Source organism: Astatotilapia calliptera, chromosome 20 (assembly GCF_964374335.1).
Source record: "Astatotilapia calliptera chromosome 20, fAstCal68.1, whole genome shotgun sequence".
In the NCBI taxonomy this organism is placed as follows: domain Eukaryota; kingdom Metazoa; phylum Chordata; class Actinopteri; order Cichliformes; family Cichlidae; genus Astatotilapia; species Astatotilapia calliptera.
The window spans coordinates 19,609,714-19,627,320 of record NC_137441.1 but is presented as its reverse complement, the minus strand read 5'-3'; the positions used below and the strand labels follow the sequence as shown (position 1 = coordinate 19,627,320).

The window sequence follows — 17,607 nt, the reverse complement described above, 5'->3', positions numbered from 1 at the left end:
GCGCAGGAGAGTCACCAAAGTCGATCTGGCTGCTGTCAAATGCTGTCATCTCTGGTTTTTTGCTTGGCATGGTGATGACGCTTTCGGTGCGATAAAGGTGACCCATGACGGTTCCAACAGGGATAATGGTTTCCCTGGCGGACTGGTTCTGCACCAGGATTCTGAAGCTGTTAACTTGTACCGCATTGGCGGGCACAACCATGGGCTGTAGCAGGACATCACCTGGCAGAGGAGCTAAGGGAGAAGAGTCAAACATGAAGATCTCTTTGCCAACTGTCTGCTGAAAATTAACTTTGCAGGTTATTTGCAAGTCTTTTCTGGGGGGTAAGGACAAGGGATTTGAACCTTGCCAAGTCACACAGCCAACCTGGTCATCTCGAGAGCTTAGTGTGAGGGAGTCTGTGAATGTGGGTAGCGACTCCCTGTGAATTTGGATGCCCAGGCTTTTGGTTATGTCAAGCCCCTCTTTTCTGCATTCCTGTACCAAATTGCGGACATGGCTGGTGTTAGTGCCAACAATGACAGGAATCTGCTCTTCTTTTGGGCTTGTACAGATCAAGGCAAGGTCTGGTACAGTGTGTTTGGTGCCAGTCACTTCAGCCGGATACTCAACATCTACCACAACATAGCCAAGGTAGGGGTAACTGACATTGGACTCACCCCAAATGTTGAGACCAGTGAGCGGATGCACTGGGATGGAAGGCAGATGGGCTTTATACCAGGACTCGAATATTATGGTGACCTGTGATCCACTGTCAAATAAGGCATCACAGGGCTGTCCATTCACTTTAAGTGGCACAATACTTGGCGGCCCAATCAGTCCTTCTGGAATTCCAGCTGGGGTGGAAGAAGTCAGAAGACACTGCTTGAGATGGCAGTCAGTGTCAGTGGCATTACTTGTTGAAGTACCTGAACTTTCTTTCAGTGTCTTGACAGTTCGGATGAGCTTTCGTATAACTTTGCTCTGATTTTCAGGATTTTGACACTTTGCGACAAAATGTCCCTTTTCCCCACAACGGTAACAGAACTGCTCATCCAAAGGCGTTCTGTTCTGGTAAAGGGTCCTTGTCTTTGAGGTAGCCTCTACTGCTCCCATGGTAGCCAGTTTTACCGAAGAGTCTGGAGCAGTATCTCGTTGGGCTACTTTCTGTTGCAGTCTTTTCACTTGTCTTTTCAAAGCAGCCAGTTCTCTGGTGTCACTGTGCTCACTTGACTGTACTGAGGACGAATCTTTATCTATGACATCAGGGGACTTCAAGTGGCTAACTTGGCCTTAAGCTCTTTAACTTCAGCTTTGAGACTTTGTATTCTGTATTGCCAGTCCCTGAAGGTTTTGTCTGTACATGCTGGACTGAGGTATTTAGTTTTCTCCTTGATGCCTCACACTCTTCCTCTGTGCGAATCTCACTTAAGAGGTGGAGGAAAGTTGGGGGTTTGGACTTTCTTTCTCTCAGGTGCAGATTAATTAGCATGAGATCGGAAGTGACAGCCCCTCTCAGAAGTTGTTCTAGGTGAGCATTGTCTTTGCTAGAAGCTGGAAATCATCCTCTCTGGACAACTTTAGTAAGGGCCCTTTCCAGACGCCTCAGAAATTAGACAGTTTTTCACTTGGTTGTTGCTGCATTAAGCAGAAAGCGAAATAGAGATCATCCCCAGACTCAGCACTGCCAAATGTGCTTTCCAACGCCTCCAAGTATTCAACGGGACCTGCCTCGGGGTCTGACTCACGAACCGATTTGGCAATCTCCAACGCTGGCCCCTTTAAACTTTCCATCAGCCTGTGCCTTTTCTCCTTGTCTGTACAGTCCCTTTCCTCTACCATGAGCCATGCCTGCTCAAGCCAATGGTCAAAGGGGTCTTCACTAGGGGGAACTGGCAAGTTCCCTGAAAACAGCCTCAAACGCCAATAACCACCTTCAGCTTGTGGTTTATGTGCCTTCTCCAAAAAATCACCAACCACTTGCAAGACAGACTCAGTGGAGTTTATGGAAGGATCAGAGCTGGGCTGCGGAGGAGCAAGGCTGATTAATAAGCTTTGTATATGTCTTCCATAGTCCTACCCTCAGTGTCTAAGAGACTCTTCAACTTCACAGCAAAATCGTCAGGAGCTGCACATTCATTTCTTACCACTGTGCTGGTCCAGCACTTCTTTGGGTGCATTATCTTTAGGTATACTTTGTTTGCATTCGCAGAGAACCATTAGGCAGCTCAAGGGGGTGTGGAACAAGTGCCCTCTAACCCGGACTCGCCCTAGACACTTAATAGTCTCCAAGGTTTCTTCTATCTGGGCTATTTCCACTTCTTCTGGAACCAGAACCAAGAGTGCTTTAGCTTCCTCCAAACCTTCACCCCGACACCAACTCTTCAGCTCTGCAGCAAGCCCGGTGTGGTCTGCCATACTCTTTGTAGCAAAAAATACTAAGAAATGTAAACTAGCTACTGTAGGTTAACTTTTTTTTTTTTTTTTAGTGTGTTGCCCCTTTAATACTTCTATGAAACCCAAAAACATCCCAGCGGTGCCTCCATTTTATGTAGCCCTCATTTACTCAATACCATTAAATAAATGGGCTTTGGGTTCTTTTTCTAGTGTACTCTCGTATGATATTTTTAAATTAACTTCTCTTTTGTTTCTGGGATCAATGAAGCTTATTCCTTAACAGTAGCACTACACGGGAAAATGAACACTAGTGTCTACAGTGCAGTAAATTATGTCATACACCATGTAAAGTAGAGCATTGCAACCCTCCTTCAATTTACCAAACAATGAAAACAATAAAATAATAAAATGGCAGGTTTCAGTATTCAGGCAAAGCAAAATACACACAGCAATTTACCAGCTGTACACAGAATTTCCTCATATACAATGTAAACCACCAGTGATAAAACAATTATAGTCCCAAATTAAACCTAAAGCCGTCAGAAATACACCCTACGTTGCAGGCCTGTATTGCTCCAGTATAAATCCAAAAGATCTCCCAACCGGAAGTTCTTCACTCAATGAGCAAAAAATAAATAAACTCAATACCTTGTGAAACTTGCAATTCCCACCAGATTAATCCAGGCAACAGGATGCAGTAGCACAAAGATGAGGAAGGTCTGTGATCTCCACGTGCTCCACAAGCTACCTGTTTTAGCTTCCCACGTTGCCAGAGGTACTCTAAGTGACTATCTGGGGTCTGTCCGTCGTTATCCAGTTCAGTAACGATCCTCTGCAGCTTGTTACGTTCCACAACTTTAGAGAAACGGCAGTCTACAGTAGTCCTTATTAGCGAACGGCTGGGTTAGCCTCACTTTAACTCAAATGCGTGCGCGGCCACAAGAAACAAAACACACAGTCCAGCAGACTCACGCTGAAACTTTACGTGTAATGTCACTAGCTTATCGACATTGTGACTTGTCTTTACGAAAAGTCAAAACACACTTACTAACATTACATAAAAACAAGACCGCCCTCTCTTCTTGCCTTGTCTTTTTATTTCTCCTTTTCTTTCTCCACCCTGTGTTACCTTCATAGACCATATCCCCGTAGGAAATTACAGTTCTCACAAGCAATTCCCAATAAAAGAAAGATAACTTATTTTAAACAATGCAAACATGTTTTTAATCATTTTACATGAACTTTGATCTTTTTAATATACAAGAAAATTGAACAAATGAATTTTACTCTTTGGTATTTATATTCTCAGACTTTACTTATCTTTTACTATTTATGCATCTTTTTAATCCGGGTTTATTATATATAAGCTTGTATTTATTCAATTCAATTTCAATTCAATTCAATTTTATTTATATAGCGCCAAATCACAACAAAAGTCGCCTCAAGGCGCTTCATAGATACAGAGAAAAACCCAACAATCATATGACCCCCTATGAGCAAGCACTTTGGCGACAGTGGGAAGGAAAAACTCCCTTTTAACAGGAAGAAACCTCCGGCAGAACCAGGCTCAGGGAGGGGCGGCCATCTGCTGCGACCGGTTGGGGTGAGAGAAGGAAGACAGGATAAAAGACATGCTGTGGAAGAGAGACAGAGGTTAATAACAGATATGATTCAATGCAGAGAGGTCTATTAGTGAGTGAGAAAGGTGACTGGAAAGGAAAAACTCAATGCATCATGGGAATCCCCCGGCAGCCTACGTCTATTGCAGCATAACTAAGGGAGGATTCAGGGTCACCTGGTCCAGCCCTAACTATATGCTTTAGCAAAAAGGAAAGTTTTAAGCCTAATCTTAAAAGTAGAGATAGTGTCTGTCTCCCGAATCCAAACTGGAAGCTGGTTCCACAGAAGAGGGGCCTGAAAACTGAAGGCTCTGCCTCCCATTCTACTTTTAAATACTCTAGGAACAACAAGTAGGCCTGCAGAGCGAGAGCGAAGTGCTCTAATAGGGTGATATGGTACTACAAGGTCATTAAGATAAGATGGGGCCTGATTATTTAATGTGTCAATATGTAAAATATGCTGATAAACTGACAAGTCATAGGTGGCTCAATTTTCTAAAAAACTTTCTGTCATAAATTTGTAGTCAATTTATGACATTTGGGAGGTGTGACATTTGTGGTAAGAATCTGACCCAAACACAGGACTTTTCCAAAAGAGAGACAGTGAATTTATTTACAGTGAACAAAGGTGAATAACAATGTGACAATCCCCGCACTGTGGCCCCCGTGGCGATTTCTCCCAAATCCCACACAGTGTTCATGTCTGTGGCGTGTATCGGGAAACTCCAAATTTCAATCTGTACAGGGGCTCCAATCCCAAATCCTGGCAAGACAAGACGCAATGATTAGTCTAGCGAGCAACACACAGATATACACACAAAGTTTTCACTATTGAGCCGGGGCTATACTGACAACTAAACTCAACAATCCAGCATCGACTGAAGCTCAGCCACACAGTTAAGTAGGGAGGCTGCCCGCGATGACAAGCAGCTGCAGCTGACGAGAACTGATGAGCAGTAGGTGTGGCTGACTTCAGCGCAGGAAATCTTCAGGGTCTGCAGACGTTTGCAACCGGACTTCCGGAAACACACACACGTCCAAAAACAAATACACACAAACAGGGAAATAGAGGACCAGAGGGGAGCCAAGACCAAAACAAAACACAATACACAGACACATCGGGTGAAGGTCGACTGGCGAGGGCTGCCAAACCATGACAGGAGGAGAAACTATTCACAAATCACAAATAATTCACAAATCTAAAATGAAACACACTAGGAGTCAGATGCATTCTAATTATAGGAAGTACACTGTGCGAGGTAGATGCCTAGACAGAGCATGCAGGATGCAGCACACAGAATATTAGCTACTCTATTTTCATAGTCCACTTGCACCAAGATGGCATCTAAAATCAGTTAAATTATCAAAGGAAAGCTATTTAGGTTTGCAACCAATATAAAGAGGTTCAGATTACCTCTGGCATGGCTGTATCCACTGTAGTTAGTGTACACAATAAAAGGCAAAAAATTGTATGGGCAATGCTTTTATCCCGCCTATTTAGCTTTAGGCTTTGAATTTAGCAGAATGCTTAATGGGATAGATGGCTGTTGATTAGTGCTGTGGCTCTAGTTTTCTATGGAGTATGAATTTAAATGTATACTTAAAAATGCTGTGTGTAAGTGATCACTATACAAGGGTACAGGATGGTTACACTGAATGAGGGAGGGCAGTATATAAGAATCAAGTGCTTCTTCTCCTTATTATTTTTTTCTGTCAGTCACACCTTTGTAACATGTTTAACGCTTTGAATCCACAGTGACATGTAGTTAAAGCAGAGACTAGTTTATGGCTTTTCTTTGTTTTAAACTAACAGATTGAACAGGAGCGTATCGATAAAATCTGGCCCAAACTGCGCGTGCTGGCTCGGTCCTCACCAACTGATAAACACACTTTGGTTAAAGGTGAGTCCATAAACCAAAACACACACTCATATACAAACCGATTCACTGCCAATTAAAACTGTTTTTTTTCCTCCTTTGTGTTTGCACCCAGGCATCATTGATAGCAGCGTTGTAGAACAGAGGCAGGTTGTTGCAGTAACAGGAGACGGAACTAATGACGGCCCAGCTTTGAAGAAGGCTGATGTGGGCTTTGCCATGGTAACCTGAGATACTGTTCACCATTAGTGTTTATTTGGGATTAATGTGCTTCTGTCATGACATTTTTTGTAGTAATCAGTCTCTTATTCTGTATTTTTGAAGTAAATCTTTTTATGATTCAAGATGTATAAAATACATCTATTATAAATCTGTAAAGGACAGAGTATTTTCCATTGTACTTTGTAATAACAAGTGTTTTGAGTAGTGTGCATTTTATTTTGGCCACAGCTCTTACTCATGCCAAGTGGTAGCACTTGGAGGCAGGACAGCATGATATTGAGACAGTAGCACTCCAAAGTAATTTGGATGCTTGAATGCTTGCATGAATCATGTCATGAGTCTCTGACTCCCCCTCACTCTGTCTCAATCTCTGTCAGGGTATCGCAGGGACGGACGTGGCTAAAGAGGCGTCTGACATTATCCTGACTGATGACAACTTCAGCAGCATTGTCAAGGCAGTGATGTGGGGAAGAAACGTCTACGATAGCATCTCCAAGTTTCTACAGTTCCAGCTCACAGTCAACGTAGTGGCTGTCATCGTGGCCTTCACCGGGGCCTGTATCACCCAGGTAGACAGACAGATGAATACACATATATGCTGACACATGTGCCTTCCTACACACACACACAGATATCACTTCTGTAAATGTCGCTCACTTATACCTGCTAGGGCAAACGTAATGCACAATGCTTTTTTATGCATTTGTACACCAAGCTTATATAAGCAGTGATGTCCTGACACTTGGAAACATTTCTATATGTTTGACAAGTAATGATGATCAACTTAGAAATGCACAGTTATGTAATAGGGCTATTAGGGCTGGGTATCGATTTCTATTTCTATAACTGATTTGATTTGATTCAGTTTTGACTCAGACAGTCAAAATTGTGTCAAAGTAACTGAGGATAAAGCATAGAAAAACATAAAGGAGATTTTCCTGGCCTGGCTTTTTGCAGGGGTTTTATTAGAGGCAGAGGTAAGTATTTTGCAATTAGGCATATTTTGTAAAAACTAAACTTTTTTCAATATTGAACAGCAGAAATTAGACTTTCTAGTTGGAGGTCATTTTTGAATAAAAAAACACAGCGGGCGACAGTGCTGTGCACAACGTAGACTGGTGTTTGATAAGCAAACGAATAATGCAGAAAACAGATTTCTGATGGTAAACTGGTCTACACATAGCTGTGCAGGAAGTATGATTTTTATCTTGGTGGAAGCAGAACAGCAAAAGCAAGAGAGAAATCATGTTAATGTTTTTCAAACATGAAGCGTAGTTTTGATCTTCTATTGCTGCTGGTTCAGTGAATTTTGGTGGGAGAGTGACAAAACCTGCAGTTTCAGAATCTGTGACATGTCGACTTTCGGCACCCAATGGCGTGTCGCGTATGTGCCACCGGGTGAACGGCGAGATCCGCGCTTTGTGTTTACATCTTTTTGCGGAATCTGTTTACCTGCTCTTATTTGCTGTTTTAGCTGTTTGATGGTTGTTGAAATAGTTTTGTCAGCTTTAACCTGAGATTCTGGTGTTTCTGGCAAAATACATTTATACAGGATTTAATGAATCGATATCGCATTATTCAAACTAAAATAGTTTTGATTTGGGAAAATCGATTTTTTAAGCCCACCCCTAGTGACTACATGTTTGTATTTCTGTATTATGAACAACTTTAACAATCTTTAATTACGAAGAAGGAACTATCATGCTTCCAAGCATCTTGATGCTTATATTGAATTTGGCCAATGTTGCAAACAATTAGATTGGTAGCCAAGTGTAGAAAAATGCTCTGAAACAATGTTTGAAAGCAGTCTGAGCTTTTGGGTCAGACGTAACTTGTACATTTGTACTAAAGGTCATCTCAGACATTTAGTTTTCACCGTGCACTTAATTTTGTTTTTCTTTTTTGTTTGTTTTTTCTTCTGAGTAGCAGCCACTCGGAAGAAAACTGGCATAGCCCTTGTGTTCTGTATAACACTATAAATTCTGTACTTGCTATGCTTCCGTGCCGTCCTCTGAGGCTTTGTGTAATAAGTTTATTAATTTCTTTGTGGACAAGGTTGAAAGCATGAGACCTCCAACTCCTATTGCCGACCCTTCTAAGCATGTTTCGTGCTCATGTTTGCTATCCACCTTCCTACCAATTGCTCTGCCTGATTTAGAGAAACTGGTGTTAAATGCTAAACCGTGTGGTTCTCCGAATGATGTGGTTCCTCCCCGCTTTCTCCAAAAGGTATTTCGTATTATTGGACCTCAAATTCTGAACATTATTAACACTACTCTTCTGTCTGGTCAAGTACCTAGTGAGTTTAAGCATGCAGTTATACATCCCTTGCTTAGGAAACCTGGCTTAGATACCTCAATCATGTCAAATTTTAGACCTATCTCTAAGCTTCCTTTTCTAAGTAAGATCTTGGAAAGGATTGTTTATACTCAGCTGATGGACTACTTGAATGACTTCCAGTTGTCTGAAATTTTTCAATCCGGTTTTAAGCCTTTTCACAGCACGGAGACAGCCCTTGTAAGAGTTATCAATGATGTTCTGGTAGCTGCTGATCGTGGTAAATATGCAGTGCTGGTCTTATTGGACATGACCGCTGCCTTCGACACAGTGGATCACAATCTATTGATCTCCCACCTTCACCATTGTGTGGGAATTTCTGACTTGGCACTGTTGAGGTTTAAATCATACCTGTCTAACAAAAGTTTTAATTTTAACGATCGTAAAACGGAAGCGATTTTACTTGGCCCAAATCAATTTTCCAACCCTCCAGATGTTGATTTCGCTGTTCTGACCTCTCATTTGAATAGTTCAAACATAAATCTTGGAGTAAAGATCGATTCTGCACTTACCTTTGATGACTACATGAATGGGGTGGTAAAATCAGCATTCTACCACCTCAGACGTCTATCGAAGGCAAGCCCTTTCTCTCCAAATGTAACTTAGAAACTGTAATTCATGCCTTTATTACTTCACGCCTGGATTACTGTAATTCCATTTTAATAGGGGCTGGTCTTACAATTAGTTCAAAATGCTGTGGCTTGATTTTTAATTGGTAGAAGAAAGTTCGACCACATTTGGCCTCTCTACATTGGCTTCCAATCAAATTTAGGATCAGTTTTAAAGTTCTTTTATTGATTTTTAAATCCTTAAATGGTTTGGCCCCGTTTATTTGTCAGATTTGTTGAAGCCTTATGTAACCACTAGTTCCCTCCGGTCAGCTGGGCAACTGCTGCTTTCAGTCCCTAAGTCATGGCTGAAACTCAGAGGAGACCAGGCAGATTTCCACATACTTCACTAAGAGGTATGTGCCACCCTGCCTAGACTGATTTGCCCCCACCCAATGTAAAGTACAATTTTCTAGATCTGCCATTGCAGGCAGACACAATGGAAGAGGTGCTGTAACTAGAAAGAAGGCTAGTTCTCAAAGAATAGTTCCTGTTCTTGGAGATGACAGCCACACACACTACTTCACTGAGAGTGGACTATTATAGGACACCAATGGTTCTGGTCAGTTTGCAAAAGAGTATCAGATCATATATCTTTTTATCTCACATTACATGCTTTCATACTGTATCATATCATTAGAAACAAGCTGGAAACATATTTAAAAATGGCTATATTCTGTACTATTAAAATCTAGATGAAAAAATTAAATTCAGCTGTTTTTGAGCATTCTAAAACTGCATCAGTTTACATTTCAACATGTGACAGTGACCCGTCCACAGTGACAGAGGTGCTGTCGGCTATGGAAAAAGAAACACGTGGAAAGAAACATGTTAAAGATATAAATAATAAGTAACAGTAAAAAAAACAGTAGGTAAGGCTGCACTTCTTGCAGTGATTTCGTATAGAAAACCTTTTCATCAGTAATATGTTTTCTTTTTGTCTGCTTTCAGAACTCTACATGATTGTTTGCAGCTAGCAGGTTGTTAATGCTGTCCATCAAGTCTAACAGTCTGTAGTCTGTGAACTGACCTTAGCTAACGCCAGCTAACAATGTTAGCTCGGTGGTGAGTAGCCTTCAGTAATAGTAAGAAATCACACAGCAAGCAATAGTACATCAAAGAGACTGAAGTGACACATTTATAACTGATGCCACCAACATTAACAGGATGCTTACACTAGAGCCTCTCGCATGTTTTCTTTGGGTTTCTGGCAATGCGTTTAAGAATCCAAAATTAAAGAGGGAGCCTAAGAGCCTAACATATGAAACAGGAAAAGACTGCCGTATAAACCGTTTATTTCAACAAAGTAACTGTATTCTAATTATCACCTATTTAAACGGTAACTGTAACGCACTACAGTTACTCATATTTTGTATTTTAAATACGTAACGCCGGTACATGTATTGTGTTACTCCTAGGGATGGGTATTGTTTAGGTTTTATCCGATACCAGTGCCAAACCGGTACTTTTGAAACGGTGCCGGTGCTTAAACGGTGCTCAAACCGGTGCTTGAAGAATGGAGAACACAAAATTGGTCCAAAAACCTCTCATGTTCAGCTGTTTTTTTGTAAAACGATAACAATGTTAGCCTTTTCTGCAGCTATGGGGCATATATGGTATCACTCTTGGCTGGAAGCAGTGCTTAAACAATGGAAAAAACACAAACTTTGTCCAAAAACCTCTCATGTTTAACTGTTTTCCACTTTTTCTTTGGTCATTTTAGCCTTTTTGGCCATGGTGAAGGGAGTGTCTGCCATCAAACAAGAAGACAGCCGCATGTAGCTATGATGATGTTTGTTAGTTCACCTTACATGCATTAATTTAATAGCCTACTCAACGTAAATTACACACGAACAACATTAAGCTACTCACGCAGAGAAGAACGGCGGCTGCTGCCATCATCATCCGTCATCATTTCTGCTACACTGGCAGGGCTAGGGGCCAGGACTTTATTCTTCGGGTTTTTGGGGGATGTTGCTCCGGGTCCGATAACTGGCAACCCACCCGCAGTAGATGTGCACGGTGTGAGGTCTCGCAGCAAGCTATCAAATACGGCGCATTTCTCGGCTTTTAAAAAAAAACGCTATGCGTCGCCAGGTGTTTCATCGGATTTGAGGTGTTACCTCCTTTGACAGTATCACAGTATCAGCTTAAAGCACTTGTTGCTGCTGAGTTTGCATCTTTTGCTGTGAAGTACAGCCAGACTTTTGACCGCTTCGCCTAGGGCATTTTTAATCTGTAGCTCTGCTCTAAAAGAACGTACGTACGTACCTGGACCTGCCTACTGTCCTCGGAAACGTAAAATGATTGGCTAGAATCTAAAGTGTATCACAGCTCAGAAAAAAAAAGCACTGAAATAAAGCACCGAAATAAAGCACCGAAATGTGTGCTGCTTTTCGGTCTGGTTACTACCGTTTATGTCAGAACCGGTGCCATCATGGCACCGGATACCGGTACCCATCCCTAGTTACTCCTCAGCACTGTTTGTCATTCTGTTCATCCCTAGTTGGTGTCTGTACCAGTGGCTAGGTGCTGTCCCTTTATAAGAGCCAAGAGTTTTACTTTCCCCTTCCTCCATGTAAAGAATGTGCCCATGGCACATCTAGGGTTTCCTCTACAGAAACCTGCATTGCGTTTAAAATATGTGGTGGTAAGCCAGAGGCCTAACAAGGTGCACATCTGATGTTGTTATATCCCAGCTCCCTGGCACATAGCAAACACTTCACCTTGTACAAAAGTAAAGCCCCTTAACATAAATTGTATTGCACCATCAGTATTATGAAAATACATCTTCTGTAGAAATTTACATACCTTGTTGGGAGGAATAAAATCAAAATGTTCCCACACAGGGGAGGACATCCTCCTCTTCTTAGCTGGCTCCATTCTCTCCTGACTTTCTCTCCTCACTCCCATAAACTCTCTTTTTCTGTGTCGAACCGTGGGACTATTCATTCAGGGGTTGTGTTTTGTGCTACGGATAGTAATGTGAATCTGCCCAGCCTCCTGAAGCTCTCTTAGCTGCCCAGCCTCCTGTAGCTCTCTTAGCTGCGTCTCCTGTGTCCCCGCTAGCACAGTCATTAACTCCACCACAAGCTCCATTTTCACCTCTACCATTGCTTCAGTCATCAGTTCGGTCTGCCACTCAGTCGCCCTTAGCTCCATCATCCACACTACCAGCTGCTTCTCTTCCACCACAACCATCACTACACTCAGCCATTCAGGCTGCTACTCAGTCAGTCATTCAACCTATAGCCCTGCCATTAATGCACTCTGTGGCTGAGCCATTAGCCGCCCGGCCCGCAACCAATTCGGCCACTCCTCCACCCGTTACACCTCCACCACCATCGTCACTGCTGCCCGCAGCACAGCCTATAGCCCTGCTACTCATAACTCCGTCTTCAGTGTCTCCACTCCCTGTAGCTCAGTCTCCCATGTCCCTGTCACCACAACCGTCACTACAGTCCCCAGTTCAGTCTCCTGCAGCTCAGCAGCCACCAGTTCAGTTCCCTGTAGCACTTCAGTCTCCTTCAGTACAGTCTGTCGCCCAGTCGCCGCTCAGTTTCCAGCTCAGTCATCTACTCAACCACCAGCTCCACTTTCTCCCCAATCGTCATTAATACCTCTAGTTCGGTTTCCTGTGCAGTCACCCCTAGTTCATTTTCCTGTGCAGTCATCAACTCCACCACCTACTCCATTTTCACCACTCTCACTACAGCCATCAGCCATCACTACAGCCATCAGTATAGCTTGCCATTGCCAGTGTGTGAATGTGTGTGTGAATGGGTGAATTACTGAATGTAGTGTAAAGCGCTTTGGGGTCCTTAGGGACCCCAAAGTCCCCTGTGCCAGTTCAGACTTCAGTTCAGTCCCTTGTAGCAATTCAGTTCCCTGGTCAGCCACACACTCACCCACCTAGTCAGCCTAATGTTCAGTCAGGGGTCCCCACACCCTCTAGCCCTGCATCTGCTCCTGCTGGAGGCTCGAGTGAGCAGATTAAGCACTCTGCGGCTCCCGCGCCGCCATCTACCTCGTCCGCTTGGGGTTCCGGTGAGCCCGGTCAGCTCTTCCTCGTCTCCGCTGGGGGTTCTGGTGAGCCCGGCCAGCACTTCCTCGTCTCCGCTGGGGGTTCAGGAGAACCCCTTGAGCCGCTCCTCGTCTCTGCTGGGGGTTCAGGGGAACCTCTCCAGCCGCTCCTCGTCTCCGCTGGGGGTTCAGGTCAGCCTGGCCAGAACCTCCTCGTCTCCGCTGGAGGGTCCAAGATGCTACGGCCTGGTCCAGCTTAATCCTCGTCTGGTCCAGCCTCATCCGAGTCTTCATCCTCGTCTGGTCCAGCCTCATCCGAGTCTTCATCCACGTCTGGTCCAGCCTCATCCGAGGCTGCAGACGAAGATGAAGATCTTCGTCTGCAGCGTCAGCTTCAGCTTCCTCTGGTCCCGCAGCTGCTAAGCTGCCGTGTGGTCTGGTCCTGCGGTTGACTCGCCACTTCCTCGTCCACACCTTGCATGGCCAGCTCTTCCCCAAGATCTCCTTCGTCTGAGTCGCCGCCGCCGTTGCTGTCCGCACGGTCAGCCGCCTGAACTGTTTCCACGCCGCCGCCGTAGCCGTCCGCACGGTCGGCCCCCTGAACTGAACTGTGTTTGGGCTGTTTTCTTGGGCTCCGGTGTTTACTGTGCACTGCTTTTGTTTTCTGTTCCGAATGTGGAACAGAAAACTTACCTTGGGATATCCCTGTGTCTCACTGTGAGTTTAGTTTGTGAGTTTCCAGTTTAGTTTGCTTTTGTATGACTTTCTCCTGCTGTCCGGCTGTGTGCAGGCAGGAAAGGCAGGCAGGCAGGCAGGCAAGGGAAGGGCAGGGCAGGGCAGGGCAGGGCAGGGCAGGGCAGGGCAGGGCAGGGCAGGGCAGGGCAGGAATATTTTCAGGCCACACAGCATGAATGAGGGTAGATCACGACACGGACACAGAGAAACACAGGGCTTAAATACACAGAGGGAGCAATCAGGCAGGGAATGGGTAACAGGAGGGAAACACAGCTGGGGCAAATCAGGCCTAACGAGACAAGGGGAAGCGAAACCAGATACATTAACATCAGACATGGACCTTCAAAATAAAACAGGAAACATAACACAGACTGAACTAAAGACACAGACTCACACGCAGGCACTGCAACAGAGGGAACAGAGACGTGGGACCAGGACAGACACAGACATTGACTGGATACGGGGATATCGCAGACAGGGGAGACAGCAACTAACGATGCACAGAGACATAAACCATAAAAGAGAACTCTAACAAAGAAACCCAAGATTAGAAATGATAAATAATATAATAAACTCAAAAACCCTGGGTCAACGACCCAGGCATCCTAACTCCTGCCAGCAAATAAAGCTGAGTTCTTTGTGTTTAAACCTCGTGCCTGAGTGCCTGCATTTTGGGTCCAACTCCTGCCTACCGTACAGCGATTCATGACAGAATGACCGAGAACCTACACACACATATAAAAACAAAAGTTAAATTAGTAAACCTACTCTGAAATTAACTGACGATAAAAATGTTAAACTAAATAAAAACAAATGGAAAATACAAAACGAATTTAACTGCAGACAGTCTGTCCTCAGCAACCTTACAGTCACTTTTAGATTACTTTTACCACGCAGACACACATAGACAATTAATAAAATAATTAGTAATTCCAACTGTAGAAGAAATAAATTACTGCAGGAGAACTTTATGCACGATTTGTGATACCAACCCATGGTTGCAAATCTCTCTGCAGGACTCTCCCCTGAAGGCGGTGCAGATGCTGTGGGTAAATCTGATCATGGACACGTTTGCTTCTCTGGCCCTTGCTACCGAGCCCCCCACTGAGGCCCTGTTGCTACGAAAGCCTTATGGCCGGAACAACCCGCTCATTTCACTGACCATGATGAAGAACATCCTGGGCCATGGAGTGTACCAGCTGGTCATCATCTTTACCCTGCTGTTCATAGGTACAGAAATACACTTAAAAATAAACACACATACAGGCTATATACTCAGATTGAGTACTGGTTGATACACAGGCTCAGGATACTTAAGGGTATAACTTAAGGATATCCTTCCCTTTATGCTAACCTTAACCTCTTAAGCCCCAAGCCTAACTGATCTCCTGCCTTTTGCCCCCGTATCAGGGGGGCATTGGGGCTTAAGAGGTTAATCAATTCAATTACATTTTATTTCTATATTCCCAATATACGACAGTAGTCACCTAAAAACACTTTGTATTGTAGGCTAATATGTACGACAATATTAGAAAGAAATAGCAACATCCCCTGTTAGGAAACATTTGATGGGAAGGAAAAACTGCCTTTTAACGGGAAGAAACCTCTTGAAGAACCAGGGTCAGGGTAGGGCGATCATTTACCATGGCCAGTTAAGAGTGAGGGGAAAGGGAAGAGAACAGAGAGACACAAAGGACACCTATCATGTCACCTAACAATAACTTTTTATCAAAAAGGCAAGTTTCTCATCAGAAAATTAGAGAGTGTATTTCTTCCACATCCAAACTGGATTCCACAGGAGCCTCAACTAAAGGCTCTGTCTTCCTTTGTACTTTTAAAAATTCTAGGAACTACAAGTAAGCGTGCATTCTTGGTGCTTTGATTGGATAATAATGTACTATGAGTTCTTTAAAGTATGACTTGTTAAAAAAAAATTTATGAGGAAAAGGATTTTAAATTCAATTCTGGATTTTAAAAGGAGCCACTGCATAAGCTAATACATGGTTGTTCTTTCTAGGCCCATTGCCATTCAGTTTTTTAAAGAAGTAAATTCAGGCATTTAGGGCTTTAAGACATACCTGTAGTTTTACTAGCTGATTTGTATCATCTGGTTTCATGGAGAAAGAATGAAAATTTATAATTTTTTCTAATAATATTGTCTAAGTGAAACAATATTAGTCCCAGCACAGAACCCTGTGGAACTCCATAACTTTTATGTGTGAAGAAAATTCCCATTTACATGCTCAGTTTGGAATCTATCAAATAAATATGAACAATTTCTTTAATGCCAACAGTGTGTTATATCATTGAGGTAAAATATTGTGTTGCACTGAGGACTAGCGAGTTCAGAAGTAGGGTTTGGCAATATGGAAGAAAACCTTAGAAAATTTTTAGAATAATATAACACACTCAACTGCACCTTTCTTTGTGACTTTATGTACTTAAAATTGTTTTTTGGCAGCATGGTAACATCCCGAATTAATTGGCCATGCTAGCCCTAACCTAAACCTGTCTATAATCTTACTACTAAGACCAAGTCTGAATGTTCTTTTATTTCTTCCTTTTTTCTGTGCTCTCCAGGCGAACGAATGTTCAACATTGACAGTGGTCGTAATGCTCCGCTTCACTCCCCGCCCTCTGAGCACTACACCATTATCTTCAACACCTTTGTCCTCATGCAGCTTTTCAACGAGATCAATGCTCGCAAAATCCATGGAGAGAGAAATGTTTTTGATGGCATTTTTTCTAACCCAATCTTCTGCTCCATTGTTTTGGGAACTTTTGCTGTGCAGGTCAGGTTAATCCTTTAACACCTTTTAGTATTTCATAGAGGAAATTTTGAGCCGCTGATGTTTTGTCCTTCTTATGGTACAGCATACTGTGTTATTCAAGTGCCAAAAACTAATTCCTCCAATGACCACTTGTGGCTGTTTCAAGAGTGAATCAAACCTCACAGACTCCAGTGTTAAAATGTCACACTTAAGTCCATGAAATTAAAGTGTTTACAGCATGCTACAAAAATAGCTTGGGTTGGATTTATGGCTAAGGTTCTCACCTTTATAATAACCGTATGAGGGATGAATTCTTATTAAAAATGACCATTTGCATTTGGTTCAGTTAAGTTCTATTCTAAGATGCAAGACTAGCAATGGAAGCTCATAGTCTACAAAACACATGTTTTTTTTACTGGAACTTCATTACATAAATGGCATGTCACTGACATGTGATTTATTTTAACATTTCCATATCCAGAACTCTAAATTATTTTTTGTATCATAATTATTTATAGTGAGACATAAATGAATGTCTCTTCTCAACAGTTTGGTAAAGGATTACAACATAGTTTAGTTTGGGGTAAAAAGTAATGTTCCCAAAAGAAGTGAGACTGTAACTGGGTTTTATATTTTAGTCATTTATTTTGCTGTTTTGGTCACTTTTATAGATTCAGTCCATATTTGGATCAATTGACTCATGCTGAACACATTAGCAATGCAATGAGAAAGGAACTCTGTGTACACAGAAATACAGACAAGAAAACAAAGAGAGACTGAGAGGAGGGAAGAAAGAAGAAGAATATTTTCAGAACTCTACGGTGCTTGTTGTTACCCTGGGTAGAGAAAAACAAGAGAGGGGGGGCTTGAGGGGAGGAGCAGGGATTTGGGGTATAATAGTGATGAAAAAACAGATTTGTATTAAAATAAAATCAGAGAGATCTGAAGAGTGGAAGCAGCTTGAGAGAGGTGAAAGAGGAAGAAATAAGTAAGAAAGCTACAAAATGATATTATATGTGATATGATGGATCGTATTCA

At 42.8% G+C, this 17,607-nt stretch overlaps 1 protein-coding gene across 4 annotated transcripts in view; it reads left to right on the top strand.

Moving 5' to 3' along the window:
• The window catches only part of atp2b3b (ATPase plasma membrane Ca2+ transporting 3b), a 101,995-nt gene that overhangs the window by 67,305 nt on the left and 17,083 nt on the right, over positions 1-17,607 (top strand). For all 4 annotated transcript variants that reach the window (XM_026155338.2, XM_026155336.2, XM_026155340.2 and 1 more), the window contains 5 exons: positions 5,810-5,897; positions 5,989-6,095; positions 6,473-6,664; positions 14,815-15,028; positions 16,379-16,590. In XM_026155338.2, coding sequence (XP_026011123.1) covers positions 5,810-5,897; positions 5,989-6,095; positions 6,473-6,664; positions 14,815-15,028; positions 16,379-16,590 — 813 coding nt within the window. The remainder of the gene's footprint in view (positions 1-5,809; positions 5,898-5,988; positions 6,096-6,472; positions 6,665-14,814; positions 15,029-16,378; positions 16,591-17,607) is intronic.